Here is a 22,688-nt window from a genome sequence, read left to right on the forward strand (position 1 = left end):
CAAATAATCCTCTAATCCACATATCTAGTGACCCAACATTAGAAAGACAATCTTAAAGCTTCTGGCTTAAGATTCTCCACTTTCCTAGCTTCCCCATTTCAGAAATATTTACATCTTCCTACGTTCCTCATATACTCAAGGGGCTTTTTAAACTTGCCTAAATACAAATAACCTGATGCATGTGAAAAGATAATACAACATATTTCTAATACTGGACAATCTGTAACACTGGACAAGGCATATTTTGATAGAATACCAAAAAAAAAAAAAAAAAAAAAAAAAAAAAAGGAAAAAACCAACAGTAGAATCAGTCTTTTATGCATTATTGTTGTCCTGCTTCCTTTTAGAGGAAAGGCAGACCTTTCTCACATAAAGATAACGTGCCTCTACTGCTTGGAAAACCACCCTGTAACAATGCTAACAATTCCTTAAATGCCAGAATTACGTAGTTAAGGCTGACTGGAACTAAACCCGCATTTCCTTATGTTAACTGCCCTGCTAAGAATACACAGGCTTGCAAGGGGAAACTAGTCAAAAAATGTTACCTTATTCAGTAGTTCTCTTTATTCCTTGATGTGCTGCTTGTCAAGAGAGTGGATCTCACAAGTGGAGTGAAGATTGGCAGACACCTTGGCCACAGACACCACAAAGTGACCAAGTTTAAAATCTCTATTGACAGGAGGAAAAGTGCCAGCAAACCCTCAACTCTGGACACGAGGAGAGCAGACTCTCACAACTCTGGACACGAGGAGAGCTCAAGGAATTTCCCCAGGGGAAAATGTTTTTGCAGGCGTTGGCATCCATCAGTACTGGTCACTTCTTAAACATCACCTCCTAAGAGCCATACCCAAATGTCACCAATGAAGCTGGAGAGGCAGAAAACCAGCTTGGCTGAGCAAGAATCTTTTCTTGGAAATAAGGCAAAAAAGGAAGGTGTATGCCCAGTGGAAGGAAGGTCAAGTGACACATGAAGAACAGAGACATGCTGCTGGCCACTGTAGGGAGAAAATTCATGTGGCCAAAGCTCAGCTGGAGTTGAAGCTGACTGAACTGTGGGGAACAGTAAAAACAGTTATTTCAAATATATTAGTGGCAATAGGCAGTGTAAAATAACATCAGCCCATTACAGATGAGGATGATCACCTCACAAACAGGGACACGGACAATGCAGAGGGGTATGTGATACATTCTGTGCCTCCCGTTTTCAACACAGATGGTCTGTTCTGGGTTAGGTTTCTTAGGGAATTTCTTCCCATTTGTTGTCAGAGAGATGGTGAATGGACAGTGATGGAGAGAAAACGACTAGCCAAGTGCCTTGACTTATGGCTGAAATGGCTCTGGGTGGAGGGGCGAGGAGGGAATGGCAGTTCTTCACTGGGGGTGGGCAGACTTTGCCTCGCTTGGAAGGGAGATGATTGAGGTTCTGGGTGCTGGACTGCTCCTGCTCAGGGGCTCGGTGCTGCTGCAGAATTCTCCTTGCTGCCTGTTGGTGACCCTGCTGCTTGCAGGAGCTGCCGATTGACTGGGACTTTACAGCACCTGCCATTGCCGGCAGACCCTCGCCATATGCGTTGAGTGTTTCAGGAGAAACCGGGCCCCCACCTCCTCCCTCTCCGGACAGAGGGTCCCTGCTGCTGGTTGACTGGAACCTCGGTGGCTGCCGTTGCCAGGATACCCGCACGGTACACGTGAGCGCCCGGGAAAGCCCCCCCGCCCCACACCCTTTCCCTCTTCCCGAGGCCGCCATTACCCCTGAGGCGCTCAGGGCTCGCATCGGAGCGCCCCCTGCCGGCTGCAAGCGCGTCACTGCAGCCATGGCCTTGCCCGAGCCGCCAGCGCCCCCTGCCGGTTGTAGTCCGCTGCACCAAAGGGGAAACGGCTCAGCGGGTGGGAATCGGTCACTACTTCGTCGCTGTTGTTTGCTCTGTCTTGTTACATACATATATATATTTTCTAGTAAAGAACTGTTATTCCCTTTCCCATATTTTTGCCTGGAAGCCCCATAATTCTGAAATTATAATAATTTGGAGGGAGGGGATCATCTTTCCATTCCAGGAAGGTTCCTGCCTTCCTTGGCAGACGTCTGTCTTTTAAACCAAGACACAGACCAAAGGGGTCTCAGTGCCCTGAGATGCAGGACCATAACTGCAAGAATGATGAACTCCCAGTCGACCCCAAAATTGTGCAGGATGTCCTGCTCCAGCAGGATCATTATAAATGTATGGGGCCTGATGAAATTAATCCAACAGTCCTCAAAGAACTGGCTGATGTAATTGTAAAACCTCTCTCAATTATTTTTGACTGGTCTTGGGAATCCAGAGGTCCCAGCTGACTGGAAGCTGGCAAACAATGCCGATTTTCAAGAAGGGCAAGAAGGAGGATGCTGGAAACTACAGGCTTGTCAGTCTCACTCCAGTGCCTGGTAAAGTTCCGTAGATTATTTTGGGGGTACTGAAAAACACCTGAAACACAGTCATCGGTTACAGCCAGCATGGCTGCATGAGAGGAAAGTCCTGCTTATCAAAGCTGGTTTCCTTTTCTGACAAGGTAACCCAGCTGATGAAGGGAAGCCTGTAAAGTTTTTGAAACTGTCTCTCACAGGATCCTCCTGGACCTAATGTCCAGCCCACAGCTGGATAAACACGTTGTGGGATGGGTGAGCAACTGGCTCACAGGTCAGGCACAAAGGGTTACAGTGAATGGGGTGACATCAGACTGGGGACCTGTCACTGCTGGGGTTCCACAGGGCCCCATCCTCCACCCTCTGCTCTTTGACATCTTCACAAATGACTTGGACACAGGACTGGAAGGGATACTGAGCCAGTTTGCAGATGATACAAAACTGGGAGGAGCTGTTGGCTCCTTTGAGAGCAGGGAGGCCCTGCAGAGAGACCTCCACAAATTAGAGGACCTGGGCAATCACCCACCATAAGTTCAACAAGGGAAACTGCTGGATTCTGCACCTGGGACAGGGCAACCCTGGATGTGTGGACAGACTGGGAATGAGATGCTGGCAAGCAGTGCCATGGAAAGGGACCTGGGGGTCCTGGCAAGCTGAACATGAGTCAGCAGTGCCCTGGCAGCCAGGGGGGCCAACCCTGTCCTGGGGTGCATCAGGCACAGCATCGACAGCCGGGCAAGGGAGGGGATTGTCCCACTCTGCTCTGCACTGGGGCAGCCTCACCTCGAGGGCTGGGGGCAGTTTTGGGGGCCACAATATAAGAAAGATATTAAACTATTAGAGAGTGTCCAAAGGAGGGCAACAAAGATTGTGAAGGGCCTTGAGGGGAAGCCAAGGTCACTCGATCTGTTCAGCCTGGAGGAGACTGAGGACAGACCTCACTGCAGTTACAACTTCCTCATAAGGGAAGGAGGAGGAGCAGACACTGATCTCTTCTCTGCGGTAACCAGTGACAGAACCCAAGGAAAAGGCCTGAAGTTGTGTCAGGGGAGGTTTAGGTTGGGTATTAGAAAAAGGTTCTTCACCCAGAGGGTGGTTGGGCACTGGAACAGGCTCCCCAAGGAAGTGGTCACAGCACCAGCCTGACAGAGTTCAAGAGCATTTAGACAATGTTTTTAGGCACATGGTGTGACTCTTGGGGATGGTGCTGTACAGGGCCAGGAATTGGACTTGATGATTCTTGTGGGTCCCTTCCAATTCAGCTTATTCTGTGATTCTGTGATCTTGTGACCTCCAAACCAAGCTTTCTTTGATTTTCTTAGCTATGTCCTCTTGTCCAATCTGAAATCTTTTCTGGGAAGAGTTGGGGGACTTTGGATATTTACATTAGATTTTCAGGAATCCAACAGCCTCAGCAGAGAGGCAGTGCCTATTCACACTGGACGCTAATGAAAACTGTCCACATTCCACTCTGGCACAAGGAGAGCATCCAGCCTCCAACAGGTCTGCAGCAGAAATCCTGTCTTTTCCTGTTTATCCAGAGTGGCCAGAGACAGAAGCTACAGCTGTAGGGGCACAGGGAGTGTGCTGTCCCACCACAGGGGCTAGGTGCAACAGGACAAAGCACACATCCTTCCATGATCCCATGGGGACCACTTCCAACACAGCTCTGTTCATGTACACCTGTGCTGTGCTGCTACACGAGACAAGATACTGTCCAGAACATAGTAATTTTCTGGGTCTTGTCCTACCATGTAACTGCTATTGTTAGTGCTTCAAAAGTGACTTTTGGAGGCAAAACATGGGAAACTTCCCCCCAGAAAGAACAATATTACAAAGCTATATTCTCTCTCATCTGCATGTAGCTTTTCACTTATAATAACTCATATTACAAAAGCACAGCTGTAACAAGTTTACCTTAAAACTTAAGCAAACATTTTCAGTTTAAATACTTAAAGATAACACATGGGTCTAAAGATAACACATATCCAGCCTGATTTTTAGAGATACTAAGAACCATCATTGAATCCCAGAAGTACTGAATTGAACGAAAATCAGTATTTCTGACTACACAGAGTGCACAACTTTGGATTTTTCAGCCCAGTTGTTACAGGCAAGCAACTTGAGAAAACCTTGGTGTAAAAGGGTCTTTGGCCCATGCTGTTTTCTTAATTTTGGTTGTTCTCTATTTTTAAAGTCAATAGAAACACATCAGTTCAAAAGAACCAAGTATCTGATGCCTTATGTTTACACATTCATATATGTACACACATATGTAAGTACATGTACGTATGCCATGTTTCCTGAAAGTATTTAATTCTTTTTACAAAGTAATGCTTTGAATAAACAGTAAATTAGGGAAGTCAATACTATCTATACTCTTTTTACAACAAGAAATTCTCACAATGAGCAACCTGTCATGTTCTCTACCTCTAGTTTATTATAATGTTCAAAAAATCCATTAACTTGAGAACTAAAAAACATGTGAGGATTGTAAAACTATCCACTTAATAAACAACTTACAATGTTTCTAGATAACTGAGGAACTGGGATTTAGGTTGATGGAAAGGTTTATTTCTTAATATTTTCTGTAACATCAACCATCTTGTCAAAATCCCCTGGTTGCTCTGAGAGTAGGAGACATCTGTTACATGGGGTGAGCACAAATGCTGGAATGTCTGCCATCAGACATTCACAAACAGGCTTCATTACCCCTTCACATGTTAAGCTGGTTTACACTTCACAGTGGCATGGAAAAATCACATAGGCTACTTATGCCAGCAGAAGCTCTGTTGTAGACACGGTCCCACAGATTACAAAGTCCCCTTGGCCAGCATCCTTTAGTTCATGCAGTAAAAAATTGCAGGCTGTACCAGCACATGAACCAGTTTGCCTTTTCCACTGCACAACAGGTTTTACATGTAACTTCCATCAGGAGGATTTGCCTGTGTAGCTGTTTCTCCAATTCTAGCTTGAGGGTTGTGATCGGTGGTACAGAGTCCACTTGTAGGTAATTTCCTAGTGGTGGACCCTAGGGGTTCATACTGAAGCCACTACTGTTGGATATTGTCACGAATGACTGGGACACTGGTTCACAGTGCACCCTCACCAAGTCTGCAGACAGTACAAAACTGTGAGGAGAGGATGAGATGCCAGAAGATCCTGGACAGGCTGGAGATACTCGGTCACAAGAACCTCATGAAGTTCAACAAACAAAGTGCAAAGTCCTAACCCTGGGGAGAAAAAACATGAGGGGCAGGTACATGCTGGGTGCTCAACTGGCTGAAAACCAGCTCTGCAGAGAAGGGACTAGTGGTCTTGTGCGCACCAAATTGGCTATGAACCAACAACTTGAAGCAAAAAATGCTGTAAAACTTCTGGGAAGAACATTGCATGCAGGTCGAGGGACACCAGTGCTCTACTCAGCACTGATGAGACATGTTGAGGCTCAGCCCAGTTCTGGGCTCCCCCAAAAAAAAGAAGCATGAGCAGATTGAAGCCAGTTCTACAGAGGGACAAAAAGATAATGAAGGGACTGCAGCATCTTTCCTACAAGAAGAGGGTGAGAGAGTTGGCCTCTTCAGCTGTAGAAATCTCAAGGGTATCATTGTGTACGTAAGTACACAATGTGAGAGTGCAGAGATGACAGAGCCAAGCTCTACTCAGTGGTTCCCACTGACAGGACAAGTGATCATGAGCACAAATTAAAATACTAAATTCCATTGGAAAATATTTTTTACTGTGAAGGTAGTTAAAGTCTGACACAGGTTGCCCAGAGAGGCCACAGCATCTCAATCCTTTGAGATGCTCAAAATCCAACTGGATGGGATCCTACGTAACTTGCTCCAGCTTACTTTACTTGACAGAGGTTTATAGACTAGGGAATCTCAAGACGTCCCTTCCAAACTCAGCCCTTCTGCAATTCTGTGACAGTAGTATTTACAAACCTTTGGAGTATTTACAAACCCACAGTGAAGATTACAGATCCATGTCCCTGGACAGACATGTCTTCTGATTCTATCTACACCAACAACCCTTTCAATTTATGAGGTTTTTCATTAGGACTTTTATTTCTCAAACTCTCAGTTAATAACAGATATAGCCATGTTTTCTGTCTGAGGGAACTGAATCAGTTCTGAGGAAAAGATCAGATATAGAGGTTTTCTAGAGCTTTTTAAGATTATGATAGTTAGCTAAATATGTTTCACCTGCCTGTCTTTTACAGTCTGTGTACTTCAGAGTAAAGAAAACATTCAGGTGAAACACCATTCAAATAAGAAAATCTTTCACAGAATGGGAAACTATTTGTATTGGTTTAACACAGCCTGGTTTTTGGTGGGGGTTGGAGAAAAGCTGCTCGAAACTTTTATGTCCAGCACAGAGTCAATCGCTGAAGGCTCTGAAAATGGGCATGTTACTGGCCCAATTAGAGAAACTGGTAATGCCTCTGTGATGACATATTTAGGAAAGTAAAAACTGCAGGAAGTTCTCTTTCTTCTTCTCCTGAGGGATGGTGAGGCGGCTGCCGGGACCTATCCTGGCAGGGGCCTCTGGGGACCACATGGCTGGGGTCTTTCCAAGGGCAGGACTGCTGGGGACCACATGGCCAGGGTCTTCCTGAGGCCGGGACTGCACAACCGGGGCTCTCCCGAGGCCAGAGCCACATATGCAGTGCCAGCAAGCACCACATGGCTGGGGCCAGCCATGCAGTGCCAGCAGAGACCACACGGCCAGCAGCGAGAGACATGATGAACAATTCCCCAATGCAGAGCCCAGACAAGATCAACCACTCAACTGCAACTTACAGACACATACTTTCTTCCAAGTCAGAAAAAAAGGAAAAGCGAAGACACATGAGGAGAACCAGCATGGTCACACCAAGGTCAGTGAAAAAAAGAAGGAGAAGGTGACGCTTCCTTGGCTCATTCGTCCAAGCCAGGTGTGTCCTCGGTCTGAGGGAACGCAGCGTCACTTCCCACACACGTCCTTGTTAGACCATCTTCGGTGTGTGGATAAGTGCTGGCGGAGCTCGCGTGCTGGCTCCTCTTCAGAGGAGTCACGCCTGTTGCCGGTGCCAGTGGCTCACATCAGCCCGGAAGCAAAGAAGTGAGAGTGGTCTCTGGTATGGGTTCCAACAGATTTATTGTCAGAGGGTCCAGGGACCAGAAGAGCCCGGAGGAGAGCTGTTGTAGTGGTTTGGTCCCAAATACTGATTACTATTTACCCGCTGTGAGATAAGAACCAGGAGAAAGCAAAGCAGGCACAAAACTTGAAAGAATATAAAGAAGTTTATTAACAGACCTAAAAGAAGGGGGAAAAAAAAAGAAGAAAATAAAAACATACCACACCTTCAGAACACTTCTCCTACCCCCACCTTTCTCCCTTCTCCCACTGTAAAAAGACAACCCTTGAGATGTTCAGTCTGTTTACCACTTCCATAATAACCTTGTTCAGTTCATTTAGGGAGAGGAGTCTCTCTTGCTCATGCTATGGAGACATCTCCACAAGAGGTTCTCTCATGGCTTCAGTATCACGAGACAGCCACCTGTGTTGGCTCTCTGCTCGCATGTGAGAGTTCCTTCCCCCAACTTGCAGATTTTCCCACAACTGCTTTTGAGGGTCCAATCTTGAGCTACTGGGGTACCATTTTAAGGTTGAGCTGTTCAGAAACAAAGGTTCTCTTCACCCATCTCTGGGAGCATCTTCATCTCTAAGAATAGAGGCCCTCCTCCTTCCCCAGGAGAAAAAAGCATCTTCATCTCTAAGACTATCTCTGGGAGTATCTCGAGGGACAGAGGTCTTCTCCTTCCGATTGGAGCAAGAGTCCTCATCGCTTCCATCTCTCCCTGTTCAAATTTCTCATCAAATTACAGCTGCTTCAGCATTTGCTTTTTCCAGCACAGGTGCTTTTGCTCACAAGTACAAGTTGAACGCTCCACCCCCCATGCTTCATGAAATTACAGCAGGTACTCTGATATATCACAGTCCATCACCAGCATAGCTTTACAACAGTATTTCAGCTTTAAGCATCTCCTCTTTCTCCTCCCTCAAGATTTCAGATCTTCTTTCTTTACTTAATGTCTGCAGCACTTACAGCACTAAAAGGGTTAATCTCACCCAGGCCTTGCAGCTGGAATTTAGCTTATTGCTGTTGGTCACATGATCTTTGCCAGACAGCAGGGCAGCTTCAGCTGAATCTTCAGCCACAATGGAGAGGGGGAAGCCGGGCCACGCCGTCTGCACAGCAGGGCTGGGGGGTGCCGCGGGTGGAACAGGGCCACAGAGCTCCAGGATGGCTGTGTCCCGGCCCAGATCCAGCAGGGCTCACTGGGCCCTGTACCAGCCCAGCCCAGTTACCTGTCCTCCGGCTGGAAGCAAGAGAGCCAGCTTCCCAGGGTTTGTCCATTCTTAAATGTGGACCACAGGGGCAGTCAAAATTCTAAGTGGCTTAAAAATTTGTCAATATTCAAACTTGCCAGCTGATAAGTTCTGTTGAGTCACAGAGGAAGCTGTAAGCACCTCTTTGTAAAGACTCATTTCCAGGGCTATGCTTGCTAACCCAGGACAGCTGTACAAGACATTTTATAGGGGAACAATTAGGAGAAAAGGGAAGGGGCCAAGAAGATACAAACAAGGGGGAGGATACAACTGAACAAAAAACAATAAGGAAAGCAGGGAGGCGGGAGTCACAACAAGGAGCCAACAGACAAGTAAGTCACAGGGAACTTTCTGGAAGAGGGGCAGTTGGCTTGAGTCTAGGTGCCACCCAGGGGGATGCGGCCTACACCTCCATGCTGCCCATCGACCTGCCCTCAGATCCACTGACCTGGGCAGGGAAATCCACCCACTGGATCACCTTGGTTTGATGAGTGTTTGAGTGCCACAGTCCAGAAATGGGCTGGGCCACCGCAACAAGCGCTGGAGCTGAGATTTTCCTGTGAGCCATGGTGAGGACTATAATACAACAAACTGTTTCCCTATAATTCATGAGGTGCATGGGGGTGTGCAGAGATCCATGCACAGCCCGTGAAGAAGAGTACTCACGCTGGAGTGCATGGATGCTGAAAAGCTGTAATCTAGTGAGGAACCTGGACAGAGAGAGATGACCCTTGCTTTTAGAGACAGAGGAAGAGAGCCTTCGCTTCCAAACTAGAACAGCTCATCCTTAAAAGACTAAACGCCATGAACTAAAATGGTCCACGCTAGGCAGTTGTGGAAAGACTGCTTGGCCCATGGGAGGGACTCACGTTGCAGCACGTTCAGGCGGGACTGCTACTTGTGAAAGTTAAAACCACACTAGAAAAGTTCACAGAGAACTATCTCCCATGGGAAGAATCCCACAGCACAGCAGAAGAAACTCTCTTCCTTAAGCATACTGAAGAAAGATTTTTAAGAAGTGAAATACTGACCAAAACCCCATGTTTTGTTTCCTTGCGCGGTTGGTGGAAAGAGGGAGGGACTGGGAAAAAAAGGTGTTCTGAAGGTTTGCTTTGGTTGTCATTACCCTTTTTGCTTTTAATTCTGTTAATAATAAATCTTTTTTATACTGTTTAAATTTTAATCCTGTTTTGCCTTAAAGAGTTTTTTTTTCAATAATCCTTATCTCAGCTCATGAAAATGAAGTTTTCAATTCCCCCTCCTCTGCTCAACTATAGCAGAGGAAAATAAGTAGATGGTTTTTTCGTGGGTGCCTGGCACCTAGCCAGCGTCAAACCACGACACTATTCTAATATATTCTCTTAGATTCTACTGACACAGAGCTCTTGGATGTGGCTCAGGAAAGCAAAGACGAGCTAACTTTCATCTAATGAGGCGAAGGAATGGCAGAAATCTCAGTCTAGGAGGGCAGGCAAAGCAGAGACTGTACAGAAATTGTGGCAGAAGATTCTACTTATCGGACCAATCTGAAGTCTGTGTTCCCATTTCTCCCCCAACCATGCACTGTTCTTATCCAGACCAGCTAAATTTTTTATCATGTTTTATTATTGCACCTTTATTTCACTGCAAAAGCATGTCTTTACACTATGTATTCATGGGTAGTTTGAGCTGTCATTTTTCAGCAATTTTTTTGAATCTGCTGCCATCTGGTGAGCAGATATCAATCTGAAATGCGTGGGTTTTGCAGCCAGCAGTGGTTTTAACTTCTAAGACATGCGGGATTTTGTTCTGCTCTCCTTCCATATTAAGATGTAGCTTGACCAACCTGATTGCCTTCTATGAAGAGGTGATGCACTTAGAATGAGAGAAGAGCTGTGGCTGTCTATGGACTTTAGTAAAGGCTTTCACACCACTTCCCAAAGCATTCTGGCTGATGTCTTAGATAGGTGTACTGTTCACTGTGATAAAAATAGAGTGTTCGTGAATGGAGTTAGATCCTTAACCACCCAGGAATCCTGGAAGTGATCATGGATGGGACAGAGGGCTGAAACTTTGGAGTGTCACTACAGGTGACTCATGCTTAAGAGATCCCACTGTATAATAAGTTACCAGAAAATGAACCAATATGCCTTGTTTACAGACAGATCCTGTTTAAAGGTGGAAAGCTGCTGTGTGGAGTCCTATATGACAAGTTGCAGAAACTGCTGACAGACAAAAATTGAGTAAATTGAGTCAATTTGCAGAAGAGAAAGCCATCCAACTGGCTTTAGACATTGCTGAAAGAGAAAATGACCAGTACTTTATCTCTGCACTGACTCATGGATTGTGGCAAATGCTCCGCGGGTGGCTACAGCAATGAAAGCAGAGCAGGTGGCAGAGCAGAAGTAAATCCATCTGGGCTGTTGAATTGCAGTGAGGTATTGCTGCTCATGTGGTGAACCTGGTTGTAAATATACGTCACATAAGTGTGAACATACCAAAGAGTCTGCCACTGAAGAAGATCAAAACAATGAGCAGGTGGACCAGGCTGCTAGAATGGAAGTGACTCAGATGGATCTGGACTGGGAATATAAGGGTGAGCTATCACATATACCAGAACATGTAGAAAGAGAAGAAACACACAAATGGGCTCATGATCAAGGCATGGACTTGATCACCGATGCCATTGCACAGGTTATCCATGAATGCAAAGAGTGTGCCGTAATTAAATAAGCCAAGAGCTAAAGCCTTTTTGGTATTGAAGATGATGGCTGAAATATCAACACAGGGAAGCCTGGCAGATTGATTATATCAGACTACCATGAACTTGCCATGGCAAGCACCATCTGCTTACAGTGATAGAAGTGACTACTGAATGATTAGTGGCCCATGCCACTGCCTGGATTACTGTTTTGGGCCTTAAAGAGCCAGTTTGGTGGTTACTGAAAGAATTGAATCAGACAGCAGGACTCATTTCTGAAGCAAACTTATAGCCCGGCCAAGGGACATGACATCAACCCGGTGATCACATTCCCTGTTATGCACCAGCCTCCAGGAATGCTGAATGGCTGTTAAAAGCTGCACTGAGAGTAATAGGTGCTGGGACGTCAAGCTGGTTTGAAAGTAAACCAGGAGGAGAACTGAAGCCCACTCAATTACCTTAAGAGAGATTTCAGGTCAGAGTTACAATTTAATAGAAAGGTTACAATTAATGCAATGAAACACATTAAAGCTGGTTTAGACCCATGAAGTCAGACTAAACCTGGCACCCTGTTGGCCAAGGTGGTGGTTGTGGTCCTATCAAGTGGTGATTGCAGTCCTGTTGAAGTGATGGTTGCAGTCAAAAGCGGTGGTCCTGTAGAAGTTCTGGTCCTCCTCTGGATCCATCCAGGGGTGGTGGGGGTCCCAAGTCCTCAAATACCAAGATTATATACAGTCAGGTTTGGGTGGGAATGCTAGGGCAGGCAGTTTCACAATGGAAAGATGTAATACTTTGAATCATTGCAGCTGCCTATTCTGCTAGTGCCATTGAGTCCATAATGGCCCACTAGCCATTATGATTCTCCTGCAAGCTGTGGTGAGGACTATAATACAACAATTCCCTATAATAAAAGGGTGGGTGGGACTGTGGCTTCCCCAGAGGGAGTTATCACTGCAGACCCATTTGTGAAGACAAAGAAATACTCCCCTCCTCTTTTTCCTTATGTCATTTAACACCCAGCTTGCAGCCTGAGATGTAAGACATGCACTGGGCACCTACTGCAAATGACCCACCATTAACAGTTTGTCAGAAATGGCATGGAGGGTAGTAGAATACTCAGTTTGGTTACACCCACATAGTACTAAACTGGCATTCTTCTCCTGTAACAAGGACAGACATTCAAACATTGTAAAACACAGCATTCAGCAGAAGCCACTTGGCTAGTTAACATTAGAGCATCTGCCAGTTGACCTGGCCTTGTCCAATCAAGGTCTCTCTGCACTGTGGAAGAAGAAAAGATCCAAATAGTACATAGGAGAAACTGACTAAAAAACCAGTTATTCCTTCTTCAGGAAACGGTAAACCTGTTCATGGGATGTTTTTTGCTCAAGAACCTGGTTGCACTTGGTTAGCACAGAAGGATGGGGAAGTGCAATATGTACCTCAAAGTGATTTAATCCTGAGTGAAAATAATTCACTATTTGAGTTGTAAGATGGCAGTGTTACACAACACTGTATATCACCACAGCTGTAGCTGCCATGTACTGAAGGTATTATAGCAGAAACCTCTTGCTGTTAGCAAAGCTAGAGACAAGAACAGGAATTCATTATCACATTAAAATTTACAGCCTAGTCCAAAGGGACCAGGGCTGGAGAATGTAATGGATGTACTTTTAAATTGTTGTAAACCATGATTTGAGTGGAATATTATAGAAAGACCTACAGCAGAAACTACCTGTACCAAAGAAGGATGAACATCATAAGAAGCAATTGACAGGAAAAGATGTGTGTTAATGTCTTTACAAATAATTTGATGGCTGAGGGTATAAGGTGTTAATGTCTTTGAAATGGTTCTTAATGTCTCTATCAACCTCAAGCCACAGGTTTGTTACATAACCCAGACAGATTGACTCCTGAACTTTAGGGTAATAGACAAATGAGTCTGCACAAAGTCTACTACAGAACTCAGACAGCCTGAACTTCTGACTTTTGGAGGAAAATGACAGGTTCAAGGGCGGAATATGTGGAAGGCGCTTATGGAAGGCTGTACCTTCCTAGTTCCTCTGCCAATTAGGAAGAGGGCAACATGTGGCTGGGAGTTTAGGGTAAAAGGAGGCTGCATCCTCCAAAACCGAGAGAGAGAAACGCCATGGGGGTATGCCCCAGTGGACTCTTTCCCTTTATTCAAATAAAGCTGCAGGACTCCTCTGTCTCTTTTGGGGACACTGGCTTTTCATAGTGTGATTTTCTGCACACAGAGCAAGTGCAGCAGTGACTTGATCAGAGCTGCCTTTGGTGCCAAATGACTCGATGAAACACACTACTTCTCCCATCTTGAGTGACCACCATAGCAGATGGAGCCCAAAGTCATACACCAAAAAAACACAGTGAGCATTTTGTGGATAATTATGGACATTTCACAGACATTTTATGGCCAAGTGGGATGTACTGAGATAGGGTGGAATCTTAACACGACGTAAGTGATATGGAATAACTGGTGGAGAATATACTGGTTTGGGCTGGGGTAGAGTTAGATTTCTTCATGGTAGCTGGTATGGGGGCAATGTTTTGGATGTATACTGGAAAAAGTTTTGATAATACAGAGATGTTTTAGTTACTGCTGAACAGCACTTACACAGCATCAAGGCCTTTTGTGCTTCCCACCAGAAAGTAGTCTGGAGATGCACAGCAAGTTGGAAAAGGACACCACATTTGACCAAGTTCTTTTTGGGTGTAAATGGTCAGATCCACTATCTTCCAGAAAAAGTCACCAATAAAATATCCAGCAGACAGGTTTTATGATTTTTCTGCAAGTGATGCAATCTTTCACTGGTGAAGACAAACAGCAACATTGTCAGTGCTTCTAGTAGTTTAGCAGCTTTTCAAGATGGAGAGTGTTCCAACAGTAAAATGCTGTGGTGACAAAGCAGGTATGGGCTGAGGCTCCAAGAGATGTCTGAGTCACAGTCAAAACAGGATTCTGCCTCTGCTTCCTACCACTTCTGTGCCTGGGCAATCCCATCCCCATTAGCACAAGTATGGGAAAGGATAATCCCAAACTGGCCCAGTTTGTCTCACAAAACCACAGAAAAATGCAATCCTTTATTCTTTGGTAAACAAGCTTTCTTAAAGGAAAACAGTATCTTTTGTACACCAGCAAAACAAGACAAAAGCTATTTAAAAGATATATAAAATACTTGTTTGCTCAAACTGGAGAAACTGGGAATGTAGTGACTTGCTTTAATCTGGAACAAAATGTCTGCAGCAGATTCAAGATCAGTACTCAAAAAATTCCAAAGACTACATTTCTTCAAAACTAAAATATGACTTTGTGATGCCCAATACTGTGATTTGTTCTTTACGCTCAGTCTTATAATTTATATGCACCTGGCTGATCTGACTTGATTTAGTGAGTTGTACTCTTTTACTATTTTTCAGTTTCTCTCTTTTATTACAGGTAAATTTAACAAGATCTGCTAGTTATCTTTCCCATTTCAGTATATTTGTATTCGGCATGCTAAGTTTACTTTTTCTCACAAAAACCGTCTAATTGCATCTTCATACTATCTATTTAGGAAAAAATCTCAGCTGATCAAAATTTAGGCTTTCCAAGCAAGCAGCATGTGTATTTAGGATGTATGACAGTTTTAGCTCATTTCCTCTTATTTTTGTCTGATCATAGAAAATGCTAGTATTTGAGTATACAATAATCCATCAAATCGAAACTTAAACCAGAATCACTGAGCTTTGTAAGAACCACAGGAATTTTAGTTTCATAAAAATGACAGAAACTTTAGACAGTCTTGCATGGGTGCACTAGTGAAAAGCTTTCATCAAACCAAAAACTGTTTGACCCACCACAGTCAATACAACATGAAACATGCTGAGCCTGCAGCCACTCAACAATTTTATGGAAGAAGGAGGCAAGACAGGATTCAGAAACGTTTTCATGTTTGGGACCCTAGCCACATCTGCTTACTCCAATTGTTTTGTTAAGTTATGCTATCCTTCCATGCCAGGCCCTTTCCAGAAAGCATTTTACCAGGAAAGGGTAATAGAGGGGAAGGCAAAAGCATCTTCCAACTGTTAATGCACAGCACTAGGCTATAAATTCCTGTCTTGGAACCATAAATTATTCTGGGAAGTCTCTGCTATTTACCTGTCTTCAAAACCTCTATACTTGTACACATTTTGCTAAGGAAATCTGAACTGGAATGGGAAGGTGAATTCTTCTGAGGACCACGTCATGAGGTTTATTAAGAGTCCCTCTTTTCCATAAATATGAATGCAAAAGCATGGTAGGTAGAGACCCTTCTGAACGAGCCAGTATATTAGGTAAAGAAGAGGGCATACAGAAACAGGATGAAGGTGTAAGAACAAGAGGCTGAGCAAGTGCAAGCAATATTGACAAAATACACAGGTCACTTAATCCAATGAGAAGGGCAACTTAATGAGGTGGGAAGTACAAGGGGTTTTCCTACCTGAAACCAGGTATGTGTCCATTTCCCCACCTGCCCCAGGTTTTCCCACTTCCAGTAATTTGTGGTTTTGTTTCTTGTAAGTAATTTGCTCCAAATGTTAGTGACTTCAACAGGGGGCCTGGTTTGATGAGACACACAGGCTGTATGACTGGGTTGGGTTTGGTACACAGTGGGGCAGCAATGTCTTCAATTTTCCCCCAGAAGAGCCAATAACATTACATTCAGGAACTATTATGCAGGTCTTGCTTATATTGTACTGGTTTTGTGACTGCTGTGCCAATCCATTTATTTTCCATTGCATTTTCTGGGAGATGACTGCAATGCACATGATTCACATCTTCAATGACCAAGAAGGCCAATGGCATCCTGGCCTGTATCAGCAATAGTGTGGCCAGCAGGACCAGGGTAGTGATTGTCCCCCTATACTCAGCACTGGTGAGGCTGCACCTCATATCTTGTGTTCATATTTGGGCTCCTCACTGCCAACAAAGACATAGAGGTGCTGGAGCATATCCAGAGAAGGGCAATGGAGCTGGGAAGGGTCTGGAGCACAAGTCCTGTGAGGAGCAGCTGAGGGAGCTGGGGGAGGCTCAGGGGAGACCTTATTGCTTTCTACAACTGCCGAAAAGGAGGGTGCAGCCAAGTGAGGGTTGGCCTCTTTTCACAGGCAGCAGTGACAGGGCAAGAGGGCAGAGTCTCAAGCTGCGCTAGGGGAGGCTCAGGTTGTACATCGGAGGAATTTCTTCAGAAAGGGTGATCAGAAGTGGCAACGGCCTGCCCAGGGAAGTGGTGGAGTCACCATGCCTGGGCGTATAAGGCAATACTGGACCCGGCACTTAACGCCACGGTCTACTCCACACACACGTATTCGGTCAGTCAACCTTTCCCCGCCCACCCCGCGCCGGACTGTCCCCACCTCCGCGTCCGGCCCTGTCCCACCCCGCCGGGAGGGCGGGCCCGCACTGCCGGAAGACCCGCGCGGATCGGGCGCGCCGAGGGACCGGCGCCGCTTCCGTCGCGGCACAATGGCGACGGGCGGGCCGGCGGTAGCGGGCGGTGAGTGCCCTTCTCTCGGGCGGGCCGGCGCAGGGCGAGGCCTTTCCCGGCGGCGGACGGTGTCCGCCGGTGTCCTGACCCCCTCGCCCGCCCCTCTGCCTTCCTGTCTCCCTCCCTACATCTGTCTCTCGCTCCCTCCCTGCCGGGCCCGCCGCGGCCCCCTCGTCGCGGGCTGTGTCTGGCTGAGGCGGTCGGTCGGGGGGATGCTGCGCCACAGTCCCTGCACTGGGGTCGGGGGTCGACAGGAGGGGGCTGGGGACCTTCGTCAGCCTGTGGGAGGACGAGGAGCGAGCCGGGAGCTGCGGCGTGGTGGCAAGGGAGTCCTGGCCCACACTGTGTGTTTCTTGCGCCGGTATCGTAACGCCTTCGCCTGGGTCCTGCTGGCAGCTTGGCCGGCGCTGTCTGGTGCTTCTGGCCCCGAAGGCTACCGTGTCGTGGCCATCTGCGACGCTGCTGACCCCCAGGGCACCCCTGCCCATGCCAGGCTCGCACCTGCAGTCGTGGTTGGGAGCCGCAGGCTCATGTAAACTTTGACTTTTCTGCTTCCTTCCAGTGCAGGGAGGTGTCGTCATCCAGCCTGGCGGCAGGCTGTGGGCGTTGCTTCTGGGGATAACTCAAAAACAGGCTGGGTTTAGGTTACTCTGAAATTCGGGTTTGACAGCAGTTTCTTGCCTAAAATAGGAAGCAAGTACACTTTGTGTGTTTGAAACCTTTTTTTCCACTCTTAGCTGGAGCAGCTGCATTTCCAGAGATGTATATAATTGGGTAAGAATTCCGGTCTTTGTAACAGGAATCCTATTTGTTTTGTTGCTTGTGTAGGAGCAAAAAACTATCTTCTTCTTAAGAGGGGCATAAACACTAAAAGTCTCGTGCCTATGAAAAGCAGACACTGAGATGCTTAAGAGTGCCTTTGTGGCCTGCAGAACTTAAAAAAAAAGGTTAAAAAATCAGGTACTCTGCTCCCATATTAAAGGCAACAGAAGGATATTTTCTGATGTTTAGATGCTTGAAAATGCTCTTTACATCACTTTACATCTTCATCTGCATCCTTAAGCACCTGCACATATTCTGAAAATCTTTTTTGTTTGGTTGTATGTGTCTATATTTAAATCATAAAATATTCAGTGTTGATGAGACCACTGCCTCAGCATGTTTTACACAGTCTCTTCCCGTAGTTCCCCCTTTCACAGTCCACATGGCTTACTGGCAACATTGGAGTTAGAGCTCCGTGGAAGTGTTTTGCAGTAAGAACATGGATGTAACCAAGGAAAGGGGGGTGGTTATGCAAGCAGTTCAGTGGTCCAGATGTTTCAGACATTGCTAAAATAATATGAAATTGGAGTGTTTAATTCTGAGTAATGTGAGGTGTCACAATGGTGGTCTGGTTAAAATGTGCAGAGTGCTCATTGTTTCTAAATCATTATATCATATTTACCTTATAGCTGGATTGCAGCTTAGCTTCTGCATCTCTTTGATGACACAATTTTCATTCTTAACAAGGTGAACAGTGTCTACTGTGGGCAAGGAGGAATATTTTGATATGCAGAATGGCCTTGGGGCCATCCTTGTTTTCACCTCCTACATAATCTGCATGCCATGAAATTCCTTCAGCATTTCTTTCACAGCTTGCCTGTACTGAGCTGCGACTGACGTAGAGTCTTAAAATTTCCTATCTGTACTAAAGGCGTCTAGACCTTAGTGCCTGGAAAAGCCATAGGCTGTCTCTGCATTTTATGAACCACCCATAGGTGTTAGACGTTCTATGAGAAGAGACCTAGCTAAGATTTGGAGTGCCTTTTCTTGCCTTGGTTCAAGATTGTTGAGATTTCCATGGCAATTAATACCTAGTGTTTATTGCTTGATTGATTTTAAAGTACAGCTTTTACCTTTTTGATTTCTAGGTGGGAGTCACTAAATTGAACAGCAATAATCATGGGAGATGCTGCAAAACCTTGCTTTGCCAAACAAAATAAGGAACAGGAAATTTTGCATCAAGAACAATTAAAAGAAAGTCCCTTACAAAAAGGCTACGAAGTCATGGATGAATATGGCAGTGGCTATAGCAATAAAATAGATACCAGCCTGCAAAAGAAAAAGGGAGCTCCAGGTCATTATGGAAGCAGTCCCAGGCGAGGGCCACGTAGTGTTTTGAGTAGCCCAAATTCACTTAAAAACACAACTTACAGTCAAGGCTCAAAGTTAAATGATATCCAAAGAGACCAAATGAAGAAGTGGGTATCCGATGACCACCGTAGTGCTTCTGACACCTGGAGAGAGTACCGATCTGTTGCCTGGATTCCTGGGCATGGCAGGACAAGAAAGGACTCTTTTCATGAGGTGGAAGGTGGTGGAAACAGAAATGTAAGACGACAACTTCAGGAAGATTTAATGAGCAAAGATGTGCCAGACATGCAGAAAAGAAGTTCTGGTAATCACATGTTTATTTGTTTTTACATAGCTATCCAGTAAAGTAGCTTCCTACATGTGTTACTGAAAAGTAAAATTAAGATTCACTATTAAAGCAAAAAAGCGTTTTTGTTCTCTCCTGTATTGCAAACTATTGACTGCACTGTACTTGTAGCACTTTAGACAAATTGTTACAGCAATTGTTTTATAGACTGTGTTGTCTTTGTAGTTTGGTTTGTGAGTGGTAGAGGTAGGTAGGTTGCAGCATCTGTGTAGTGTCCCTGTTTGCAGTTTTCCCTGTACAGTTTGATGTAATCTGTCATGGCTGGTAGGGGATCTTTCAATTAAGCTGATAACAGGGTAAGATTTTTGGAGCTACCAATGAGGTCTTTAAAGACGTGTCTTAATGAAGATTGAAAACAATGCCATGTAAGTATTTTGAGAATTTAGTACAGCAATAACACAAATCTAGTTCTCCATACATATTGAACTTCCCTGTGTGCAGTTGGTACTAATAATGAGCATACAAACCCAAAGCATTGAAATGTGAGGAAGGACTGGCTTAGAGACGGTTAAGTGATCGATACCATAATATTTTCATTTAATGCAAGTAAAGCAGAAAAAGGGAACTTCAAAGAATATAGAGAATATAACTACATAAAATAAGAAAGACTAAAGCATGGATGCGGTGCTGCTAACGTGGAACACCAGTTGACAAGAAACCTGTCTTGTTTTGGTTAAGAGCGGGAGCCAAAGAAAGTAGTGATCAGACCCTCTGCTGAGAAAAAAAGCTACTGCTGCTTGGTACCCGGAAGCCCAGGAATTAAATGTCCTTTCCTTTGGTAGTAGCTGTAACGAGAAAGATAAACTGTGAACAGGTGCCCAGTGTCCCTCATTGTTAGAAGTAAGTTGCACACTGCTCAACCTCACATGAGGAGAGAGTAGAGTGTTTTCATAAGTTTTTTTCTTCAGTTTACTTGATGTAATGAACTTTTTTCTTCAACTTCAGTAACTCACTGAAATAGATACTTGGAACAATTGGCAATCATCCTTGAGAGCTTTGGGGAAGTGAGCTACTGATTACAGGAAAGTGCAAGTGGAATTAAAATAATTGGTGTGCAACTTTAATCTTGGGAGCCAATTTTGGAGCAAATAATGTAATATACTGAAAGGTATCTGAAAGGTAACAAAGATAAGTAGTAGTTAATAATGGATTTGTTAAGGAAAAGGTATGCCAAGCCCTAATTTATTTCTTTAAAATAGTTATCAGTCCCCTGTGGACATGAGAAAGGCAGTTGGTAGATATTGCTGGTAGTAGTACTGTACTACTTTAGATACTCTTATATGACAGTTCCGTAAGTAAACTAGTGGAAAATTATCTGGATTAAATTAATGTAAGAGACTTGCAGAGCTGATTAGGTAACTATACTCAGAAACTACTAAAGATTTTGTCAGTTAAAGAAAGTAGTGAGCGAACATCTAGTGAGTGAGGATTCTATTCCATTCAATGTTTATTATACAACCCTAACGATGAATGAAGACACCACACTTATTCATTGTGTGCTCTGAAAATTGAATATGCTGTGGAGCTGGTAGGAATGGAATGCAGAAAAGCAGGAAGGTCAATTAAAGTAACTTTGCACAATTGGCGAAATGACCTACATATAGAATGAAATACAAAGGATGTGTAAATGCCATTGTTAAGTAGGAATATCAGCTGTGAAAATAAAGGAGGAAAACTTAGTATAAAATAATATTTTTTTCAGAGAAGAATCTGAAATGATAGTGAATCAGAAGATGATAATGAGTAGTTATTATCATGGGGTTGTGAGGCATGAGAAAAGACTCACAGCCTGAAGTACTCCTTTTTCTCAGTCTTTGTAAACTCAGTTGCAATCCTCCATCCAGTTTTGGCACCCCACTTGTATGAATAAAAGGGAAGCTGTCCAAACAAAAGCAAGAAGGTTGTGAAGACACTTAGGAAACAGAAGCTGTTCTGTGAACAACTGTGAACAATGCCCAATCTATTTGCAAAATGAAAAGTGTAGGGAGACATAGTTACAATCTTCCTCTGTCTAGGATGGCCATAAAAAACTGATGTATTTTTTTCCAGTAGATGGAACACAAAGCAATGGGACTAAAATTGAGCAAGAAAGGTTCAGATGAGGAATAAAGGGCAACATTTAGAGTTTCTAAAGATAAAGGTAGGGAAGTTCTGGAGACGTTGTCTGGGCAGCTCATGGAAAAGGTACCTGAAGGCCTTTAAGAGCAGGTTAGCTGAGCATTGCTCAGATCTGACAGAGTTCATTTCATCCTGCTGTGAAGCACTGGCATGGCATAGCTCACGTCTTGAGGTTCCTTCAGAAGTTCTGTGTCAAGTAGCAAAATCAATGAAATTGTTTCTTTTAGCATTTACTTGAAATACTTTGTGCAGTTGTCCTTTTCATTACCTTCATGTCTTTTTTATTGTAGCTTATATGGAGTTTACCAAATATCTGAGACACTGTTTTGTCTGCAAGAGCTTTGTCTTTAACTTGTCTTTAGTTCTTCATTTAATCATGAACTTACAATTAGATTGTCACTCCTGTACCTACCAGAAGTATTTTTTAAATTTGTGATTTTTTTTTAGGAAGTCTTCTTTTAATTTATAACTTTTTTTTTTTAAGTTATTTGTTGGCTACAGAAACAATTGATAAGTAGGTAGCTGTCAGAGGCTTTTCTGTGAAGACATTAATACACCTTCAGGTTCTGTCTACACTGATTAGTTAAAAATGTAGTCAAATAGATGTGGCGCATCTTAGGAATTTGAGCAGAAGTGTCAGAGCAAAAATGGAGGGTATGTGGAAGGTTCAGAAGCTCAGACTTTCGTTTTTGTTTCCTTGATTCCTTGGGAGTACTGCTTTTGCAACCTGTTAAGCCTAAATTCTCTTTATTCCAGCTTAAACTTGTGCTGCTGCTGAAAGAAAGAAATTATTACATTACCATTTTTGTCTTGATACTATTTACACCACTAACACGTGTGTGCTGCTTAGTGAACTGAATCAAATAACTGGTTACAAATACACAACTGTGTTGTTTCTCTTTTGCCAATTATTAGAGACAAAAATTGTGGTCACAGGAGAGAAACTCCGTAAATGTATTCGGCAGAGCAGTTTATCTGGGGTGGTTTTTTTAGTCTTTTTATTACAAATTATAGCCTCATGCTGTGATAAAAGTTTGGGAGTCTAGGGAAGTTGCATAAACTTTCTTAGAAGAAGGGAACTTTAGAAATTCCATGCTATACATC

The 22,688-nt window shown here is 44.3% G+C and overlaps 1 protein-coding gene across 3 annotated transcripts in view; it reads left to right on the forward strand.

Moving 5' to 3' along the window:
* The first annotated feature begins 16,893 nt into the window (after positions 1-16,893).
* Positions 16,894-22,688, forward strand: part of TUT7 (terminal uridylyl transferase 7) — a 34,918-nt gene continuing 29,123 nt past the window's right edge. For 2 of the 3 annotated variants that reach the window (XM_039567052.1, XM_039567053.1), the window contains exons 1-2: positions 16,894-16,996; positions 18,898-19,424. In XM_039567052.1, the coding sequence (XP_039422986.1) occupies positions 18,929-19,424 (496 nt within the window). In that variant the 5' untranslated portion in view covers positions 16,894-16,996; positions 18,898-18,928. Of the gene's footprint in view, positions 16,997-17,243; positions 17,762-18,897; positions 19,425-22,688 lie in introns of those variants that run through there. The other variant, XM_010403726.4, reaches the window with a different exon arrangement.

This window comes from Corvus cornix, chromosome Z (assembly GCF_000738735.6).
Source record: "Corvus cornix cornix isolate S_Up_H32 chromosome Z, ASM73873v5, whole genome shotgun sequence".
NCBI classification, from domain to species: Eukaryota; Metazoa; Chordata; class Aves; order Passeriformes; family Corvidae; genus Corvus; species Corvus cornix.